The 17,746-nt window shown below is 40.9% G+C and overlaps 2 protein-coding genes across 2 annotated transcripts in view; one reads left to right on the top strand and one right to left on the bottom strand.

Moving 5' to 3' along the window:
- nrg2a (neuregulin 2a) overlaps nt 1–8,254 on the top strand; it is a 71,971-nt gene extending 63,717 nt beyond the window's left edge. The window contains exons 7-11 of the mRNA XM_030746818.1: nt 29–131; nt 536–659; nt 777–904; nt 1,341–1,562; nt 5,019–8,254. Of these exons, the coding sequence (XP_030602678.1) occupies nt 29–131; nt 536–659; nt 777–904; nt 1,341–1,562; nt 5,019–5,673 (1,232 nt within the window). The 3' untranslated portion in view covers nt 5,674–8,254. The remainder of the gene's footprint in view (nt 1–28; nt 132–535; nt 660–776; nt 905–1,340; nt 1,563–5,018) is intronic.
- Nucleotides 8,255–8,317: 63 nt separating this feature from the next.
- On the bottom strand, nt 8,318–13,952 carry slc22a6l (solute carrier family 22 member 6, like). Its single transcript, XM_030746819.1, has 11 exons — nt 13,614–13,952; nt 13,046–13,533; nt 12,825–12,928; nt 12,579–12,733; nt 12,310–12,478; nt 12,063–12,186; nt 11,859–11,974; nt 11,552–11,766; nt 11,319–11,427; nt 10,569–10,772; nt 8,318–10,303 (listed from the first exon to the last, which is right to left on the bottom strand). The coding sequence occupies exons 2-11, from the start codon at nt 13,448–13,450 to the stop codon at nt 10,216–10,218; spliced, it is 1,689 nt and encodes a 562-aa protein (XP_030602679.1). The 5' UTR covers nt 13,451–13,533; nt 13,614–13,952; the 3' UTR covers nt 8,318–10,215.
- Nucleotides 13,953–17,746: the final 3,794 nt, after the last annotated feature.

Raw genomic sequence — 17,746 nt, forward strand, 5'->3', positions numbered from 1 at the left:
TGTGTATTTGTGGGTGTGATGTTGACAGAGGCAGAGGAACTCTACCAGAAAAGAGTCCTGACAATCACGGGTATTTGTGTGGCTCTGTTGGTGGTGGGCATCGTGTGTGTGGTTGCCTACTGTAAAACCAAGTAAGTCCCGATGATAAATGTGTCGCCTCCTGATTCTCTAACATGTACTCACACTTTTTATTTAAAGAAAAAAGAAGAATATGAGTTTATTGTCTACTCCTTGTAATATGCAGCAGGTGGAAATTCTAGCTATAATGTCTTATATTATTAGACATGTTTATATGGAAGAGGATTAAGGTCACTGAAAAAAAAAATTTAAGGGGGTGTTTTTGACTTTTTTTGTTCAAAATTCAGAATTCTGAAAAAAAAAAACCCTTCTTAAATATCCCCCCCCCCCCAATTTTTTTCCTCCAGTGGCCCTAATCCTCTTCCGTATGTTTAAATAGTTTTCATAGGTATTACAATAAATGAAAAAGCTTAACATTAACTGACTATACAAGGAATGACCAAAGTTTTCTCAACAGGAAACAAAGAAACAGGATGCACAATCATCTGCGACAAAACATGTGTCCAGAACATCCCAATCGTAACCTAGCTAACGGACCCAATCACCCAGGACCCGGCCCGGAGGAAATCCCTATGGTAGATGTACGTTTATGAGGATTCTTAATATTATTATTACAGTGCACATAGACTAATGTATGTCTAAGGATTTTGTTCTTTACAATCTTTTTTTTTCCACATTGCTCCATCTGCCAAAAACAGTACATATCAAAGAACGTCCCCGCAACTGAGCGTGTTATACGGCCTGCAACAGAGGGCTCATTTCCTGCCAGTCACGCCTCTTCCAGATCTCACAACTCTTCCACACGAGCCCATTCATCAACTCACAGGTAAGCATCCACCATATGCGTGATCATAAGTACTGTACCTTAGAAGCATCCAGTCAATCACAAAGTGATAGAACAATTTGATTCATCAGATCAAGTTAGTTTATTTACACGGCACAATTGAAAAAGAAACTTTTCCTGAAGATTTGGTTTTCTTCTGTTGTTTCTGAAAGGTTCTTGTGGACTTCTCTTTAGAAGAAACGTGGGCATTTTGATCACAGCGTAGCTGTGAGGGAATGATATGTTTTTATATGAAGGTTAGAGAGGAATAGGACTGGGTATGTTTTTAACTAACAGATCATAGAATTACAGTTTAACTGTGTAAATGCTCTGCCTCCAGAAACAGGTGCAGATTTGTTATTAAGCATCTTTAAAGAAAAAAAAACTTGGACGTATTGTGGGGTGTGTGCATGTTAACACCTTTTTTTTTTTTTGTCAGACATGAGGAACGGACATGGAGCCTGGAACATTCTGACAGCATCCTCTCTGACTCGCCGGGAATGATGTCATCATCCGTGGGGACCAGTAAATGCAGCAGCCCTGCGTGCATGGAGGCTCGAGCACGGCGAGCTGCACACTGTGGTTACTCTGACCCCCATCGGCCGAGGCTGCAGTACGGGGACTCCTTCGACTCGCTGGGAGACTCTCCTCACAGCGACAGGTGGGAACCAGACCTGTGTGGCTGATATGGCACTGGGTTTGTCATGAATATTTTGAGAAGTTTCCTCTCTCTGCTGGTTCTCTCTCAGCCTCGAGAGGCCAGTCAGGGCACTCTGAGAGACTCAGTGGAAACTGACACACAGCAGGCATGATGATGAAATACGCTAAGGTAGGCAAGAGTGAGAAACAGTGCTCATTTCAATGGGAACTCTGTGCATACAGATATTACATTATTCCCAGGCCAGTATGCAATTCTAATTGGCTACTGTTCCCTTTAATTTTATTTTATTTTATTTAAGGATGGTGTGACATTTTGTTAAATACACTTGTCTGCCATTTTGCACAGTCAGATAAGACATCAATTTCAACTCTACTACAGCAGAAATAGGACAGGTTTAGTGAAAGTTAGCACAAAGAGGAAAATCAGAAAGTCTGGCAGAAGTGAAGAAATATGCCTTTCATCACCTCCACAGCGGTGTAATATTATTTTCTTTACTTCATGTAAATATGTCTGTACCAGAGGCACAGAGAAATTAAAGTTCTCATGTGACAGATCAGAAAACCTAAATCTAAATGATGTGTATTTAGGTCATACTCTTTATTTAAGTATTGTAATTCAATAGTAGTCAGTGTTACATTGTTACATTGCCTGATTGTGGCATTCAAAATTCCCAAATGCCCTCCCCGCTCTCTGCTGATGTTTTGATTTCGAGTACTATTCACAGCTGACAATCCATCCCTCAACAAGCCGGGATTAGCAGTGAGCTGAGAGGAAATTTGGGAATTTGGGAGCATGGTTGGTTTCTACCGCATCAACACAACTCTCACATAGCGAAAAAGAAAACATTTAGGGTTTTTTTTTTTTTAAATTATTGCTTACTTATGTGACTAACAGTAAGGAAGACCTGCTTTAAAAGGGTGCTCCATATGAGAATGTCCTGCTTTCCTGTTGTAACACTTACTCGCCTTTGTTTAAAGATTTTCATTCAAATAAATGTCTGTTGAGTCATTAATAGTCTGGTGACACAATGGTGATTTGAGCCTATGGCCTGCTGTAAAAAGTATTGCAATATTTACACTGTATTTATGCAGTGTTATACGCTGGGTGGCAGCAACATTCCCAGAAAATAAAAAGCTGTATTAAGTTGCTTCTAATGAAAACTGAACATAGCTTCTCATTAAAAGCTGACTCTTCCTGAGATGAAGTTGCAGGAAATGGAACATTTTTATCAGTGAGCTTGATGCTTAGCACTGTTTTCACCAAAGCATCTCTACAGTAAAGCATCAGGATTTGTAGAGGTGTCATTTTTGCCTTTTTTTTTTTTTTTGGCAGTGATTCAGTTTGAAATATTGGTAGGAATAATAAATGAGCAGTCAGTGAGATGTAAAATGAGACCTAAGTAAATGATGTAACCAACTTGATTCACTGTGTGTTGTTTAAAATCACAGCTGTTGTAATGGAAGAGGGCCAATTATTGTCCAACTTTGTTATTAAAACAGCAACAGATCATTTGTGACCTTCCACAGTGAACCGCATTTTCTGTTACCAAAAGTAGCTGCAGCTGAAACTGAACTATTCAAGATAATTTAGTCTTTGGGATCTGCATCAATTCTAGTGTCTTGCTTTATGCATGCTTGGTAATGCTCACCATCAGTTAATCCTTTTCAGATGGGTGAGCATTAGAAAACACTACTGTATAGTGATAGCTCAAGCTAACTAGCTGGTTCAAAAAGAAACAGACGCTGATATTTAAATAGACTTTTTTTTTTTTTAAATATTTCTCAAATGTAATATTCAGTATTGCAAAAAATCAAGTGTCAGTGTTTGTGTGTAATATATACATAGGTCACAGACAGGAAGCCATCTTTACTGTCACAAATAAAAAAAAATTAATCTAAGTGAAATGCATCATACAAAGTGGCACAGTCTAGAAGCATCCAATGGCTCAGTGTGCTTAGTGGGACTCATTTGAAGGAAAGGTGCAACTGGATTTACCTCAACAAGGTTTAATTACCTTTCCGCATTTAAAATGCATAGCAGTCGGGCCTAATTAGAAACTAAAGCCGGATTATACCACTTTACCACTGAGCCAAAATGGAAGTAATGTATCAAGGAGGCTGCAGCTCATATGTACAGAATCTATGCAAACTGTCAGTACCCAAGAAAGCCTAACCAAGCAAGCCATGCGCTGCCTTTTATCTGCTCGAGTACTTGACAATACCCGCATGTAGCATGTGTGCCTAAATATGGCCATGACTGCTAAGCTGTGATGCAGATCCAGATTACTTAACCACGTCCTCAGAGTCATTCCAGGTAGCCCGTACCGCTTTGATCATGGTGGCGGTTTGTGCCTCAGCTGAATAAGTAGTGTTGTGCGGAATCTCGGGCTTGTGTCTCACACAGCAGGTTTCCTAGTTTCCTAAAGGCAATAAAAAAGACACTTTGTACACTCTGGTCCAAGTGAGTCACCGCTAGTCATACATTAATTCTAAGCTGTCTTTCATGAATGGTTGAATTGTTGTTGTTTTGTTATTATAATACTGCAAATGAAAGAAAACTCTGCATAGGTTTCAGCAATCAGGCATGGTGTTAGTATACTTATTAAATGGCTAAATGTGAGTTTGTTTTGAAGAGTGTTGTAAAGAATAGAACCCTGATTTAGCTGGGTGAGCTTGTTGGGCAGGTTGATCCAGAGCCTAGGGGCATTAAAGAAGTAAGTCCTCATCCTTCTCCAGCCCAAAGGGCTGCTGCCTGGCTGCTCGTATCAGTCAAGAGATTCTCAAAGAACTAATGCAAATGTTAACTGTTCAGTCTGCTATGTAAAACAGTGACTGGCTGGGTACTAAATACTGAGCCATATTCTTATAAAAGCTTTCTGTATCAACATTAATACGCTAGTAATGATGATTTTACTTTTGGCTATCTTTAACATGAAGCAGTATTGCGTTTGTGTTGGGTTATATAATCCAACAGCATTAATAAAAGAACGGGATCCAGAATAGATCACAGAGGAGACTGCATGATGCTTTTGCGAATAGAGACATTAATTTCCCATTAGAGGCATTTCAGTTCTCCATACAAAAAGAAACGCAGTCTGAGCAGTAATAGAGTACCAAATATAACAGTAATATAATTATCTAGACTGCAGAGAATTGCTGGAACTAAAGTACACTTACATTTGGAAAAAAAGCTGTAACCAACACCCAATGTTCCACCTGCAGCAGCGAGCAGTGCAGCTCAGGTGAAAATCTAAACTAAATGTCTTTGTAGAAAAGTAATAATTTTGACTACATATTTAAGTCCACGTGCAGCTTGAGAGGCGTCATGTTGATTCAGTTTACTGAGCACCTATGACACATTCACACTTCTTTACTGTGTGTGCAGCTTTCTTTCTCAGCCCTTCTCTTTGTTCTTCTCTAATTAACTATAACCTCCTCCTCTCTGTATTTACCACAGATACGTGTCAGCCCTGACAACACCAGCCCGCCTATCCCCAGTGGATTTCCATTACTCATTACCCCCGCAGGTGCCTACCTTCCAGATCACATCCCCCAATGCCAGCCATGCCATGTCGCTCCCTCCCGCTGTCCACAATCCCTACCCTCTGGAGGATGACCAGCCTCTACTGCGCCGCTACCAGGTGCCCCTACACGATGCTCATTGCCAGGAGCCTTACCGGCAGCAGCGTCGAACCTATCTAAATGACAGCAGGGGAAGCCTTCCCTCCAGCCCCTACCGGCTGGCTGAGGATGAAGACTATGAGACCACCCAGGAGTATCTGTCCTCTCGGGAGCAACCAAAGAGAAGTGGGTCCAGTGGAACTGGTAGTCGGCGCTGGCGGAGATCCAGACTGAATGGCCACGTGGCCCCACGAGGATATGAGGCATCTCGGGACTATGGGTCTCGAAGCTGCCTAACAGATAGTGAGTCAGAGGAGGACGGCGAGAGCACGCCCTTCCTCAGTATGCAGAACATGAATGCCGAGCCTTCCACCATCTACAGGCCGGCGGACAGTCGGACTTCTCACTCGTCGGGGCGGCACAGTGGGCATGGGAACATGCATACGAGACTCACACAGTCACGCTCCAAGCCGGACAGTACACCACACTAAAGAGTGATAATGAACCAACAAAAATCAATATAGTATAGACCTGCATCTATAAGAAATATTTTTATTTTATATAACTGACAGATATTCTAAACAAATGAAATATTTATTTTCATTTTAGCAAAACGTTGTCTACTAGCTAACAGCAAAGACTTTTTTATAGGGAAAACTCTATTTATATGTACATTTTGATTTACAGCATAAAAAGATGTGCCAGTTTTTTCACAACGTTAAAAAATAGAGTAATATTGTGGTGCCTTTTGCTGTATGCCGATACCAGAGGGCCAGTGGAGGTTTTTGTAGCCTTTCTTATATGGACGCCTCATTTTTTATACACATTTATGTTTTTTTTTTCCTCTCTGGTTTCCTGTTTCATTTTCTTTCCAAATTGCATTCTTTGAGAAGTCTAGCCTCACTGGAGCATAGCCCCTTCCATATCACACAATATAAACCACTTCAACATAAAGTGTATGTTTACATATGATAATATGATTCCCCTGTAGGGTTATATGATTTGGGATTTATTAGAACGCCTCATAAGTACAGTGCAGATTCTTTTTGCCCACTAACTAATGTCTACCAGGAGAAAGAGAGTGACAGAGTGAGAGATTGTGTTGCGTGTGCATAAATGTCTGTGTGTGTGTGTGTGTGTGTGTGTGTGTGTGTGTGTGTGTGTGTGTGTGTGTGTGTGTGTGCGTGTGTGCGTGTGTGTCAGTCAGTTGGCTTGCATACGTTTGTGATTGTCAGATGAACTTCACTGTTTGTTGTGATGACATCAAATGTGTGGGTCTACTGGTGTCTCAGGAGAGTGAAGTGTCTCGGAGGTTTGCAGAAAAGTGGTTTATCAGAACGGTGACCCCAGTGTAGGTGAGCAGGCAAGGCTGCTGTAGGGTGGTATGTTATGCAGGTCGTTGCTTGATGTGTTTACAGCTATTCTGCCCCTCCCCACCCTGCCCCAGTTACAGCCTTTTTTTTTTTTTTTCCCCAGCAGGTTTTCCTCATGTTAGCCTGGTATGTGGCCAACAAACACTGAGTCGCTTGGCACAGGGCGACCCCTGCCATCAGAGGCAGTGGCAAAACAAAAAGATCACATCTGTTTTCAGTCAAGCCCCTAACTCCCACACCTAATCATCCTTATGTGTCCATTCTGTTTTTGTGGCTTGTGCTAAAGGCCACACAGTGTCTCAGGATTTCCTCATGCTTCCCTCTCCACCTCAAGCCCAAGCTCGCCCTCTTCCTCACGTTTAGGTCTACCTAAGACTAACGTTCTCAGATGTTGAGGACCTGTATGTTAACACACAGTCTACCAGTTCCCTGATCACTACCATACGGAGAAAAGAAAAGCCAGGTGGAAGCAGCTCAGTGGATAATAGTACAGAACATACCAGACAATATTAATGAAATAGCTGTGAAACTTTGGAGGATCATATGATGCAAAAATATGCAAACTTTCTATTTTGCTGTTTGATTACATCATTTTCTAAGAGGTGACTGTAGTGTGTTGTGTGAAAAAACTATTTGATGCCTATAGTGTAGAATGAAATAACATGATACAGATGCATATTTACCTGAGTTATTTTTTTAAAGCCATTATGCAGCCATTTTTCATGTTTTCAGCCTTTCTTGTTCACTTAATGTCACGTCCACTGAATGACTGTGTCTGTGAATTACTTTATCACTCGGTTTAGATCACTCCATCTTACGTGCACACTTCCAAGTAATATCAATAGAATCCAAATAGTTTCTCCTCTAATAGTAACGTGTACTGCTTTGTCTTGTTGACAGATTGAGTCATTTAAAATTTAGCCTGTAAATGATAATTTTGAAAGTAAAAAGATATTTCAGTGTCACACCCATTAGCCTGGCTCTGAGAGAAAGGACAGTTGATGTTTCATCGCTGTTGGTATATTTCTGCTCCTCATTGAAAAAAAATAAAGGAATGCTGAATAATCAGGTGATTATCGATTTAAAAAAAAAAACTGTCTTTAAAACATTGATCTGCAATTCTGACTGGTATATGGTAAATGCACAGTAGCGCTGTAACAGAGGATGTTTTCTGGTCACACATCAGTCACACCTTGAAGATATTTCATTGAGTTTCTCACCTCTGGGTCTAATTTTGTATGTTTGAAAAAAAAATGCAAAAGAAGACTTCTCCTCTAGTTTAAATGTGACACTCCCTTCACTTTGCCAGTCCTCTCACCCGCTTGAGATGCTACCGGGCACGTCCTATCAGTCTCTTCTGTTGAATTTTATGACCCTCCACCCCACCTGACCCCACCCTCGCTTGAAATGTTTGAACACCTCTCCTCTGCATGTCCTTGTGGTCAAGGTTAGATGGGTGCATGGTTTAAAAAAAAAAAAAGAGATTTAAAAAAAACACACAAAAAAAAAGCAGCAGACAATTCTTTTCCAGTCAGTGAAAGTGTATTTCATTTAACATTCAGCAATAAAAAAGAACCTTTCCCCCATGTCATTCCTGAAATATGCTAGAAAAAAGAAAAAAACTGCGAGATTGTCATAGATTGTAAAATACAATGAAAAATGAATCCACCTGTTCATATGAGAAAATAAATCTTTATTCATATCATTTTATGTTGTAGTCATTTCTGCAGAACGCTTTGCTCCGTATTGTGATTCATCTCTCTTTTTTTTTTTTTTTTTTTCTTGGCTTAGGGTTGGACTCGTCTGGCATGCACAAGGTACACAGTGTGTCTCAGGAGTGCACACATAAAACCTGACAGTGAAATAAAATCTGTTTAATACAGTGATTGTGGGTTTATATATTATAACCAAACTGTTCTCGATAGCAGTTTCACTCTCTAAAGTGATGGCTCATGCAGTTTGTGCCAGACACACATAAAAACATGTTTCTTGTGTAAGAGCTGGATATTGTAGAATGATAAGTATTTCAAAGGGGAAAGTATGGGGTGATCCTTAAATTGAAAACATACATTTTTGAGGATCTATTTATTGTAAATCTGGATTTTTTTTTTCCTCCAGCATTATCGTCTCTCCTCTGATAAATGTCAGGGTGAAGACGGATCTTTTGAGAAATTATTTAAATCTTTAAAGACAAAAGGCTCGCTCTGGCTAAGACTTCATGTCACATGTTACCTTTAGTTTACCCCCTTTGTTTGTCATATCTTCACCATCGTAAAATAACGGCCTTTCATGTATTTCAGAAAAGACAAAAAAACCTGAATCAAACACTGAAAATATGATGATTTAGGCAAAAATAAAACTTTTGTTTAAAAAAAATGACAGGCCATTATTTTAATAGGATGAAGATGTACAGACGGTCCGTTGACGTTAACTTCATCTCCTGCATTGGCATATATCCACCACTAGATGGTGTCACAACAGCAAGATGCAGAAATTTCTAAATCACAAGAGTTTATCTTTTGCTTGGTGTGAGTGGTTAGTCTGCAACAGTGGTTTTCTTCCATTAACCGAAACAATAGAAAAAAAAAAAAAAAAAACCCAAAACGCAAATACTGATGTCAGTTCCTGGAAAATTATAAGAAGACCATGAAATACGGTTTAAAAAAAAAACAGTATGTATACTGCAAAGGCGCCCTTCTGGAGAGTAACTGTAACGATTAGAGAGAGCTGTGTTGAATCCAGAGTGTGCAACATGATGAAAATAAAAAAAACAAATTCACAATGTGGGCTGTGAAATAATTTTTCAAAATCTGACAAAGTGTGATGTTTGCTGCAGCACAGCTTATGAAGAGTAAAAACAAAATTCTGTGACCCATCTAAAGTTTCTGTCACAAACACTGATCTGTCTCGCAAACATTGGGTAGAATAGTTCATTTTTAAAGGGTGGGGGTCATTTTCACATTAATCATGGGAAATCTGCTGACATCAGGTTGGAGTACACATTTTTTATTTTCATGATGCATAAGTTCAGGCTGAGGCGGTAAAAAACTGTTTCCTACTGTTTAGTACTTAGTACCTTCTGTTGGGTGGCTCCTCCTGCTGCTTTTATTTAAATTGAAATCCTTGATTTCTTGTTCTGACTTGTTTTAGTTAATTCAGCTGACAATGACTCAAGCCAAATAAAATACACTCAAACAAGCTTTGCTAGTATTTGTGTTCAAAAGTCCATTTAAAAAAAAAAAGACAGGTTTAAATAGGATTATGAGAAGTTTTGATTTAACTGAAAATATAGTCCTTGTTTTCAAATACAGACTTGTAATATAAAGTAATAAAAAATGCCTGTGAAAGCATGGTCTTCTGCATATTCAAAATAAAAAAAAAAAACAACTACAAAGTAAGATTAAAGTCCCTAAAACTACTGACTTTCAGATAAACAAGTCTGATTGTCCACAGTATTCTTTTCACGGTGTTGTTCTGTATGTAATATAACAAATTTGTACAGAAGAAAAACAATAAATTCACAGCATTTGTCCAGCAATCGTAAGGCAAAGCAAAGACTTTGTGGAAATCAAATGAACAGAGAAGAGATGAAAGCAGTACTCACTCTACTTTCATTAACATGTGGAGTACAAGAACATCAGAAGTACAGCACAAATGCCCTCAGGCAACAGGCTTTAGGAGGTTTGCCTGGGTGTCTTCCAAGATTATTGTTTCCTTTGGTGACATTTTGGAGCTTTTCCCAGATCCCCTGTGTTCAAAATAGAAAATGCAAATATGGATATATAAATTTTTTTCCTCTCTCTCTCTCTCTCTCTCTCTCTCTCTCTCTCTACTAGCTGTATGTGCTTTTTTTCCTTGAGTAAACCATGATGATTTGCTGTTTGGTTTTCTTGCTGTATACGTTGCCCTCCTGAGTCCGCCTGAGTACTGTTTCTAAAATGAATGTTTTGATTCTGGGGCATGCAGGGATGAAATAAAAGGAACACATGCTGCGTCCTGGAACTCAGTCTTACCTGTCCTCCACATCTTGTATTGTGTCAGGGAGGGGTATGCCAAGTGTTTCTGGAAGAAAGATAGCAGCGACCCCACTGAGGATTGGCACCCCTCCATAGATCAAACCTGGTAGCCAAGGTATGTATTCCCCTGTGAGAAGCACCATGGGGGCCACCATAGCTCCTACACGTGCCATCACGGACACCCATCCCATGCCGTTCTGACTAAGAGAGAAGATGTAAAAATAAAAATGTGCATGTGCAACTGCTTTTTTGTTTCTAATGTAAAGTACATATAGCCTATGAGGTCAAGGGAGGTGTTCTTTTATTGTTCACCTAATATTTAAGAAGGATATTTGTTTGCTCCTGGTTTGTTTGCAAAAACCAAAGCCATCTTGGGATGCTAGCCAGTGATAGTCAAGAATCTACAGTCAGTGTCAGTGTGGGTATAAGAGTAACAAATGCCTGTACAGACTACGAATGTGCCATAAAAACATAGCTCAGATATCATCTTTACTGTGGTTTGCAGGCAGTAAACTTTTATTTTGGCTGATTATACTGTTAGCCTATGAATAATCTGGGTCCTGGCTACTGGAGGATTTTCCAGTTCAGCAAAATTTAATCACGCTAACTTACAATAAGTCCAATACAGAAATGTATCTAGCTCCTTTATGAATAAAAGTGAGCTCATATTTCTTCAGCAAAAATTAGATTGAATTGTTAAATCAAGGCAATACCGGCAGTTTCATGTTTTTGCCAGGTGAGACTTACCGAATGATGGTTGGGTACAGTTCTCCAGAGTAAAGGTAACAGCAGTTGAAGGATGCAGCAAGACAACCTTTACCCACTACAGCCAGACAAGTGCGTACGGTCTGTTTATCTGCGAAAGAGTGCAACATCCATCACGTCACTCATTTGTTTCTGCAGTATGTCACAGTGCTGTGGTGATAGTAAAGTGGTTGCATGTGCCTTTTTCTTGTCTACATATCTGTGTTCTAACATACCATAAGGTACCAGCAGGTTGATCAAGACAGTGATTCCAGCAATGATAAGAGCACCACACTGCGACGGCCGGCGTCCAATATAACTCATAGTCACATTTATGATAATTTTAGACGGAATGTCAACCGCTCCGAAGATCACTTGTATTAAGTACATGTCCACTCCGAACTTTTGCAGATCCATGGAAAGGCCATAGTAGGCAAAGCTGGTTGATAACCTGAGTATAAAAATACACTGGGTGTCATTGCAGTTTTAAAGAAGGTGCTGTAAAATTGTCAATGAGTTTTCCAACTAGAGCAGGACACACACCAGACAGCGCACAGACACACTGTCATCCTCCTCATGTGGGGTGTACGAAACAGATCCAAGGCAGTGTAGGAGCCCTTTGAACAGGACAGCTCATTCTTCATGGACTCCTGGAGCATCTGCACACAAAGAGAAACTATTGTCAATTCACAGTTTGTTCGTGTACAACATAGATACCAATGTACCGCAGCGTAAACTTTCCCTTACCTCAGTGTCAATTTTTTCTCCCTCTTCACGTCGGCCGTTAAATCGAGCCACACTTTTAAGTTTCCTGATAGCTTTATCGGACTCGTTCCTTAAGGCTAACCATCTTGCAGATTCATGAAACCACCTATGAGAAATATTTGTTGGGTGAGAGCAACAACTACATATTTTAACACTGAAATGTTTCCAACTTCTAACATTCATCAGTGAATATAGCTGAAACCCTTCAGTTCAATGCTTGGCATCTCACCATGCGTAGAGGAAGAACACATAGAAAGGCAAAGACACAGCCAGGGTCAACCACCTCCAGTCCCGGATGAAGTAGGCTGTGAGCGCCAGGATCAACTGGCCCACTGTGTAACTGTAGCCAACTATTGTACCCACCACAGTTCGCACACGAGTAGGGATCCACTCGACAACTTGAGATAAATGAGACATTTTAGTAAGATTATGACCCCATGTCATCAGCATCCTGCCAGTCAAGTAAACTGTTCTTATTTGATGAGCTAAAGATCTTACTGAGAGAGAAGCTGTTGAGTACCACACCAGACAGAGCCATGCCACAGCCAAATCGGAACAAGCAGAAGAGGGGGAAGGAGGTCGAGAACGCTGTACAGGTTCCAGAGATCGCCATCAGCAGGTAAGACACAAGCAGAAGAGCGCGTCGGCCGTATCTAGAAGATGGTGAATCATTATTTGAGTTGATGAGCTGTTTCATACTCATACTACGATCTAAAGAAGATGTTTGCTTTCTTTTGAAGTTACTTGTCTGCAAGGCCTCCCAAGAGAGGAGCTCCCAGAAGCACCCCTCCCATATAGATGGTTTGTCCCATTTGCTTCAAGGAGCGCAGGTTACACACTAAATGCCACTAGCAAAAAAAAAAAAAAAAAATGCACACAAGTTAATACACATTACCTCATACAAATATCTGCACTGTGATGAAAAATCTAACTGGAAAAACAGTGTCTGAAAAATGCAGTTTTACATCAGATATGATTGTGGAGCTCATCTCAGTCATGTTATACGTCCATCCATCTATGCATCCTTGCAGTTCAGCATCCACATCATCCTGCATCTTTCCCTGCTTCCCTAAATTGGAGGTCTCATTATTAGCCAGGAGGTGCCACTGTGGAACAGCATACCGCTGGCACCTATGCGGTTTCCCTGTTTGGTCTTGTGGTACCGTGATCCGCAAAGTTTCCTCTGGGCTCAGCTGGGACTGCGAGAGGTTTGAGTGAGCGCTACAGTAGTGAGGAGGCACCGCAGCCACAAAGTTTTGCAGCAGGTTGTGACTGGCCATCATCAGGATAGGTGTGCAAAGGAGGATTACGTGCAGGATTTGGAAGCGGCCAGTGCTGCCCACCTGTTCAAGGAGGTCACCAAACCCCATGGTTTTGTACAACCAGGACACGAGAAGGTGACTTAATGTTAATGGAACTAAATATTGTTTCCCTCAGAATTTTGTTCCAGCACCTGTGACATTATTGAAAAAACATTATTTAAAAACACAGAATAGAAGAAGTGTTAAATATTTCTGAATTTGATAGACTTACCTGCTGAATTTGTCTTCTCTAATTACACAAATGTAGAAAAAGAATGCACAGTGACTGTGTTGGTTACTGTAGCATCCTCCATTAAAATAATTAAGACACCAGTTCAAAAAAAACACTGGCAAACTGGTCCAGAGAGAGCCCTTAAAAAAGCTTAAAAAGCTGAAAGAAGTAAAATCGTCTTGTTGCTGCAGCTTGTAAAAGTGAGTAATCAGCTCACAAATTCCAACGGCTTTCCTGAACTTTGGAATACTTGAAGTACACTGTGACCTCCTGAGGTATTACCAGTTCGTTCTACAAAAGGAGGTAGACTACGCTTTGTTGTATAGTATCAGCATCTTGTTGAAGTCTTTCAGTGTAACTGAGCTCCAGCATCAAGAGTGAACACTTAACTATGGTCAGCTCTCTGTGCTGAGATGCACTCCCTGCCCTTTAGTGACTACATAATATGATGGGCAGTGTGTGTGTGTGTGCGCACGTGTGCATGCACAAGCATGCGTGTGTGTGTGTTTGTGTGTGATTGCATGCTGTGCACATACAGGTTAGGTCTGCTAAATTTGTTTTTCTTTTCATTTTCATGTACTTTGAAACATTTTTTTCCTTTTTGATTCATTTGTGAATGAAGCCAGGGCTCAGGTTTGCTGAGTTTAATACATACAAAAAGCAGAGAAGACACATTCAGACAAATAAAAACAGAAAAACAGCAAGTAAGTGTTTGACATTTTTGCAACATACTGATAAATATTCAACTACTTGAAAGCTCTTCATCAACCTTTTGTTACACAATAGAATCTGCAGTAAATCAGTGACTATGTACGGCTATTCAATCGTCAAAGGTTGCAGGTGTTCTGACAGTCAGAACCATTTATAAAAGGCAAAAGAAAAAAGCTGTTCCAGTTATTTGTGTTTCATATTTGTCTTGTGCTTATGGAGTAGATGTTGCTGTCTGAGACATTTCTGCCTGGTTTGTGTCCTGGTCATTAGTTATGAGGAATGTGTGCACTTATGTAAGGATCAGCATGAGATGTCAAAGTGAATGAAGTCACAGGTGCACCAAAGCAAAACAATAAACTTTGGATTTTGTCAGCTGTGAGAGTGTTCAAGAAAAGATTTGTCCTGAGATCCCTCTTTCTTTGATGTATTTATTGTTTGAGCAGGTTTTTCACAGGAGCTGAAAATAAAAATGAGAAAAAGATTCAAACAATGTCTTAAATACACAATCTGCAGGACCTGTGGAACTGAGAGAAAGTGTGTGTGTGTGTGTGTGTGTGTGTGTGTGTGTGTGTGTGTGTGTGTGTGTGTGTGTGTGTGTGTGCGTGCGTGCGTGCGTGTGTATGTGTAAAATCAGCTAAAACCTGCTGTTTTAAATTCAGCTTTAATGTTTTACAGAGATATTCTATCAGGTATTACAGTCTGGGTTTAAAGGTCCTACAGAAACAAGAAAAGGAACAAGAAAGCTGCTCTGACATGTGGATGGAAAACAGACTGACTGAAAGGGAACCAGACTGAAAGAAACTGAATTATTCTGTCACTTATTAAGTGTTTTATGTAAATTTGGTTTGAGCTCTAAAGACGTGCACCACTCAAACTTGGCACTCAGTGCAGAAGATTTGGGGAGGGGGTTATGGTATCACTGAATACTGTTACGTAAGTTTGTGGTTCAGTAAACAACCAGTCAGAGGGAAAAAGGCAGGAGAAATATTTCAGAAGATTAATGATTTCATATTACATGCTTAGATTTTATTAATTTGCACCAAATCACAACCCCAATTCCAAAAAAGTTGGGATGCTGTGTGCAATGTAAATAAAAGCAGAATGCAATGAGTTGCAAATCTCTTAAAGTTCATAAATCTCATTTAATAAATAAGGTAATTTTGAATTCGATGGCAGCAACACATCTCAAAAAAGTTGGGACAGGGTTATGTTTACCACTGTGTAGCATCCCGTCTTCATTTAACAACAGTCTGTAAACATCTGGAGACCAGTTGCTGAATTTTGGGGGGAGGAATTTTGTCTGACACAGGATTCCAGCTCCTCAACAATCCTGGGGATTCTTTGGTGTATTTTCACTTCCTGAGTTTTTAATTGGTGAAAGATCTGGACTGCAGGCAGGCCAGATCAGCAGCTGGACTGTTCTCTGAAGCCATGTTGTTGTAATAGCTGCAATATGCATTTTAACATTGTCTTGCTGAAATATACAAGGCCTTCCCTGAAAAAGAAACCATCTGTATGGGAGCATATGCTTCTCTAAATCCCGCCACACTGATTTGCAAGATGCCAATTCTATAGGCACTAATGCCCCACCATACCATCAGAAATGTGGGCTTTTGAACTGAGCAATGATGACAGTCTCTTTAGTCTGGAGGGCATGGCTTCCATGTTTTCCAAAAAGAATTTCAATTCTGGTTGTCATCATCTCGGTGTTTTAAAACTAGATGCAACACTGCTTTCTTTTTTGCTGTAATAGGGACCATAATCTACACAATGTATAAATAGGGCATAGGTAGTAGCACAGGCAAGTGTGGGTAACTGCAAGGTCATGAGCCAGGAGCCACTCTTCATTGATGTTTCACTCTATTAATCCTAGAACATCTCACAGTGGTGCAGCAATGGTAGGGACGTCTCCCTGCCACTCCCTGCAGCTAACCCTAGGACCCTTGCTTTCCATACACCTGATCCTTCCATCTTAGCCAAAGCAAGAAGCTTACTTGCTCTATTTCCTCAGCCGATCTTTCAGGGTCTTTTTGAGTTTGGAGCCAGTGACACCCATACTCTTCTGAAAGCGCTGGGTGGATAATCCTACAAGATCTGCTGCAGACTTGAATTTGTGGCATTGCAAAGTTGGTAGTCCTCTGAGCCATACCACAGGCAGAGGTTGCTGGGACTTGGCAGAATGTCGTAGGTTGACCTTAAGAGGAAGCTCAGCCTGGCTTGGGGAATCTTCCACATTCCTGCTAATTATGTCTACCCAGGTCCTCTTGCTGTCATTGGCTGAGGGCTTCAATCTTATATTGTTCCTCCTGGGTCCTTACCACCTCAGAGATTACTAGCTCCTTCCTCTCCTTCCTTGTGGCTTTGGACCATGTCTTTGGAGCAGTCCCCCACTCCAGGCCAGTTCTCCCGGACTGAGTCTTGCCAACAGCCTCTTGATTTTTCAGCCTGCTGATGGTTTGGTCGACTGCTAGCTCCCCCTCCACTTGCGACCTGTTCAGACTGGTGCTTTGGTGTTCTGCACTGAAGGATTTGACTCTTAGCTCAAGGACGAGCCTTGCCTTCTCCTATCTGAGAAACTATTGATCCTAGGCAGGCCTTCAGTAAGCTGGGCCATTACTGTATTGTTCATGTGGTGGTCTGATGGGTTGACCATGTACAGGCTGTGGACAGGTTGTTTCGCCAGTAATGTTGTCTTCTCACTAGTCATTACGATGAAGATGTCGCCATTTATGACACCTTTCCGTATAGAGAGACTCCGAGCCTTGGAAGGATTTATCCTCATCCTGACCTAACTGGGGAGTTCTTTAAGCCTTTTCCGGAGCTGGATGGTACAGGCTACTGTTTGGAGAAAGGCTGTCACGTTGTCCATGTAGCTTCGCAGGGCTGGCAGTTGTGATCTCACCCCTCAGACCATCTGTTTCCTGCCAATGAGAATGACTTCAAAGGCTGTTGCAAAGAGGATGGGAGAGACTGAGCAACCCATTGTGATTCCTTTCTCCAGGTGGTGCCAGCCTGTTGCTGCATCCTGTATTGTGTAGCAAACCATGAAGTTCCTAAAGTAGTTAGAAATGAGGTTCTGAATACTCGGTGGCACATGGAAGAATTCCAGGGCAAAGGTGATTAGCTCGTGGGGACTGGTGCCATAGGCATTTACCACATCCAAGCAGACTACATGGAGGTCTTGTTTTTCATGCTTGGCTGTCTGGATCTGCTCCCATATCGTGGTGAAGTGTTCTACACCACCGGAGAACCCTGGGACGCCTGCCTTATAGCAACTGGTGTCAGTGTATTGTAACAGTTGTAGACATTTGGCCACCACAGAGAACATTTTCCCTTCCAAATTCAGAACGGCAGTGCCTCTGAACTGATCAGTGTTGCAGGAATTTTTTTATTTTTTTTTGTGATGAAGGTTGTCACTGTTC

Source organism: Archocentrus centrarchus, chromosome 14 (assembly GCF_007364275.1).
Source record: "Archocentrus centrarchus isolate MPI-CPG fArcCen1 chromosome 14, fArcCen1, whole genome shotgun sequence".
In the NCBI taxonomy this organism is placed as follows: domain Eukaryota; kingdom Metazoa; phylum Chordata; class Actinopteri; order Cichliformes; family Cichlidae; genus Archocentrus; species Archocentrus centrarchus.

Bases quoted from the DNA above. Each gene is read 5' to 3' on its own strand.
- slc22a6l (XM_030746819.1), bottom strand. From the start codon at position 13,450: ATGGGGTTTGGTGACCTCCTTGAACAGGTGGGCAGCACTGGCCGCTTC. The intron at 12,187-12,309 runs GTGAGATGCCAA...TATTTCTCATAG, and splicing joins GTGTTCTTCCTCTACGCATG to GTGGTTTCATGAATCTGCAA. The intron at 10,304-10,568 runs GTAAGACTGAGT...TTTTGAACACAG, and splicing joins ATACAAGATGTGGAGGACAG to GGGATCTGGGAAAAGCTCCA.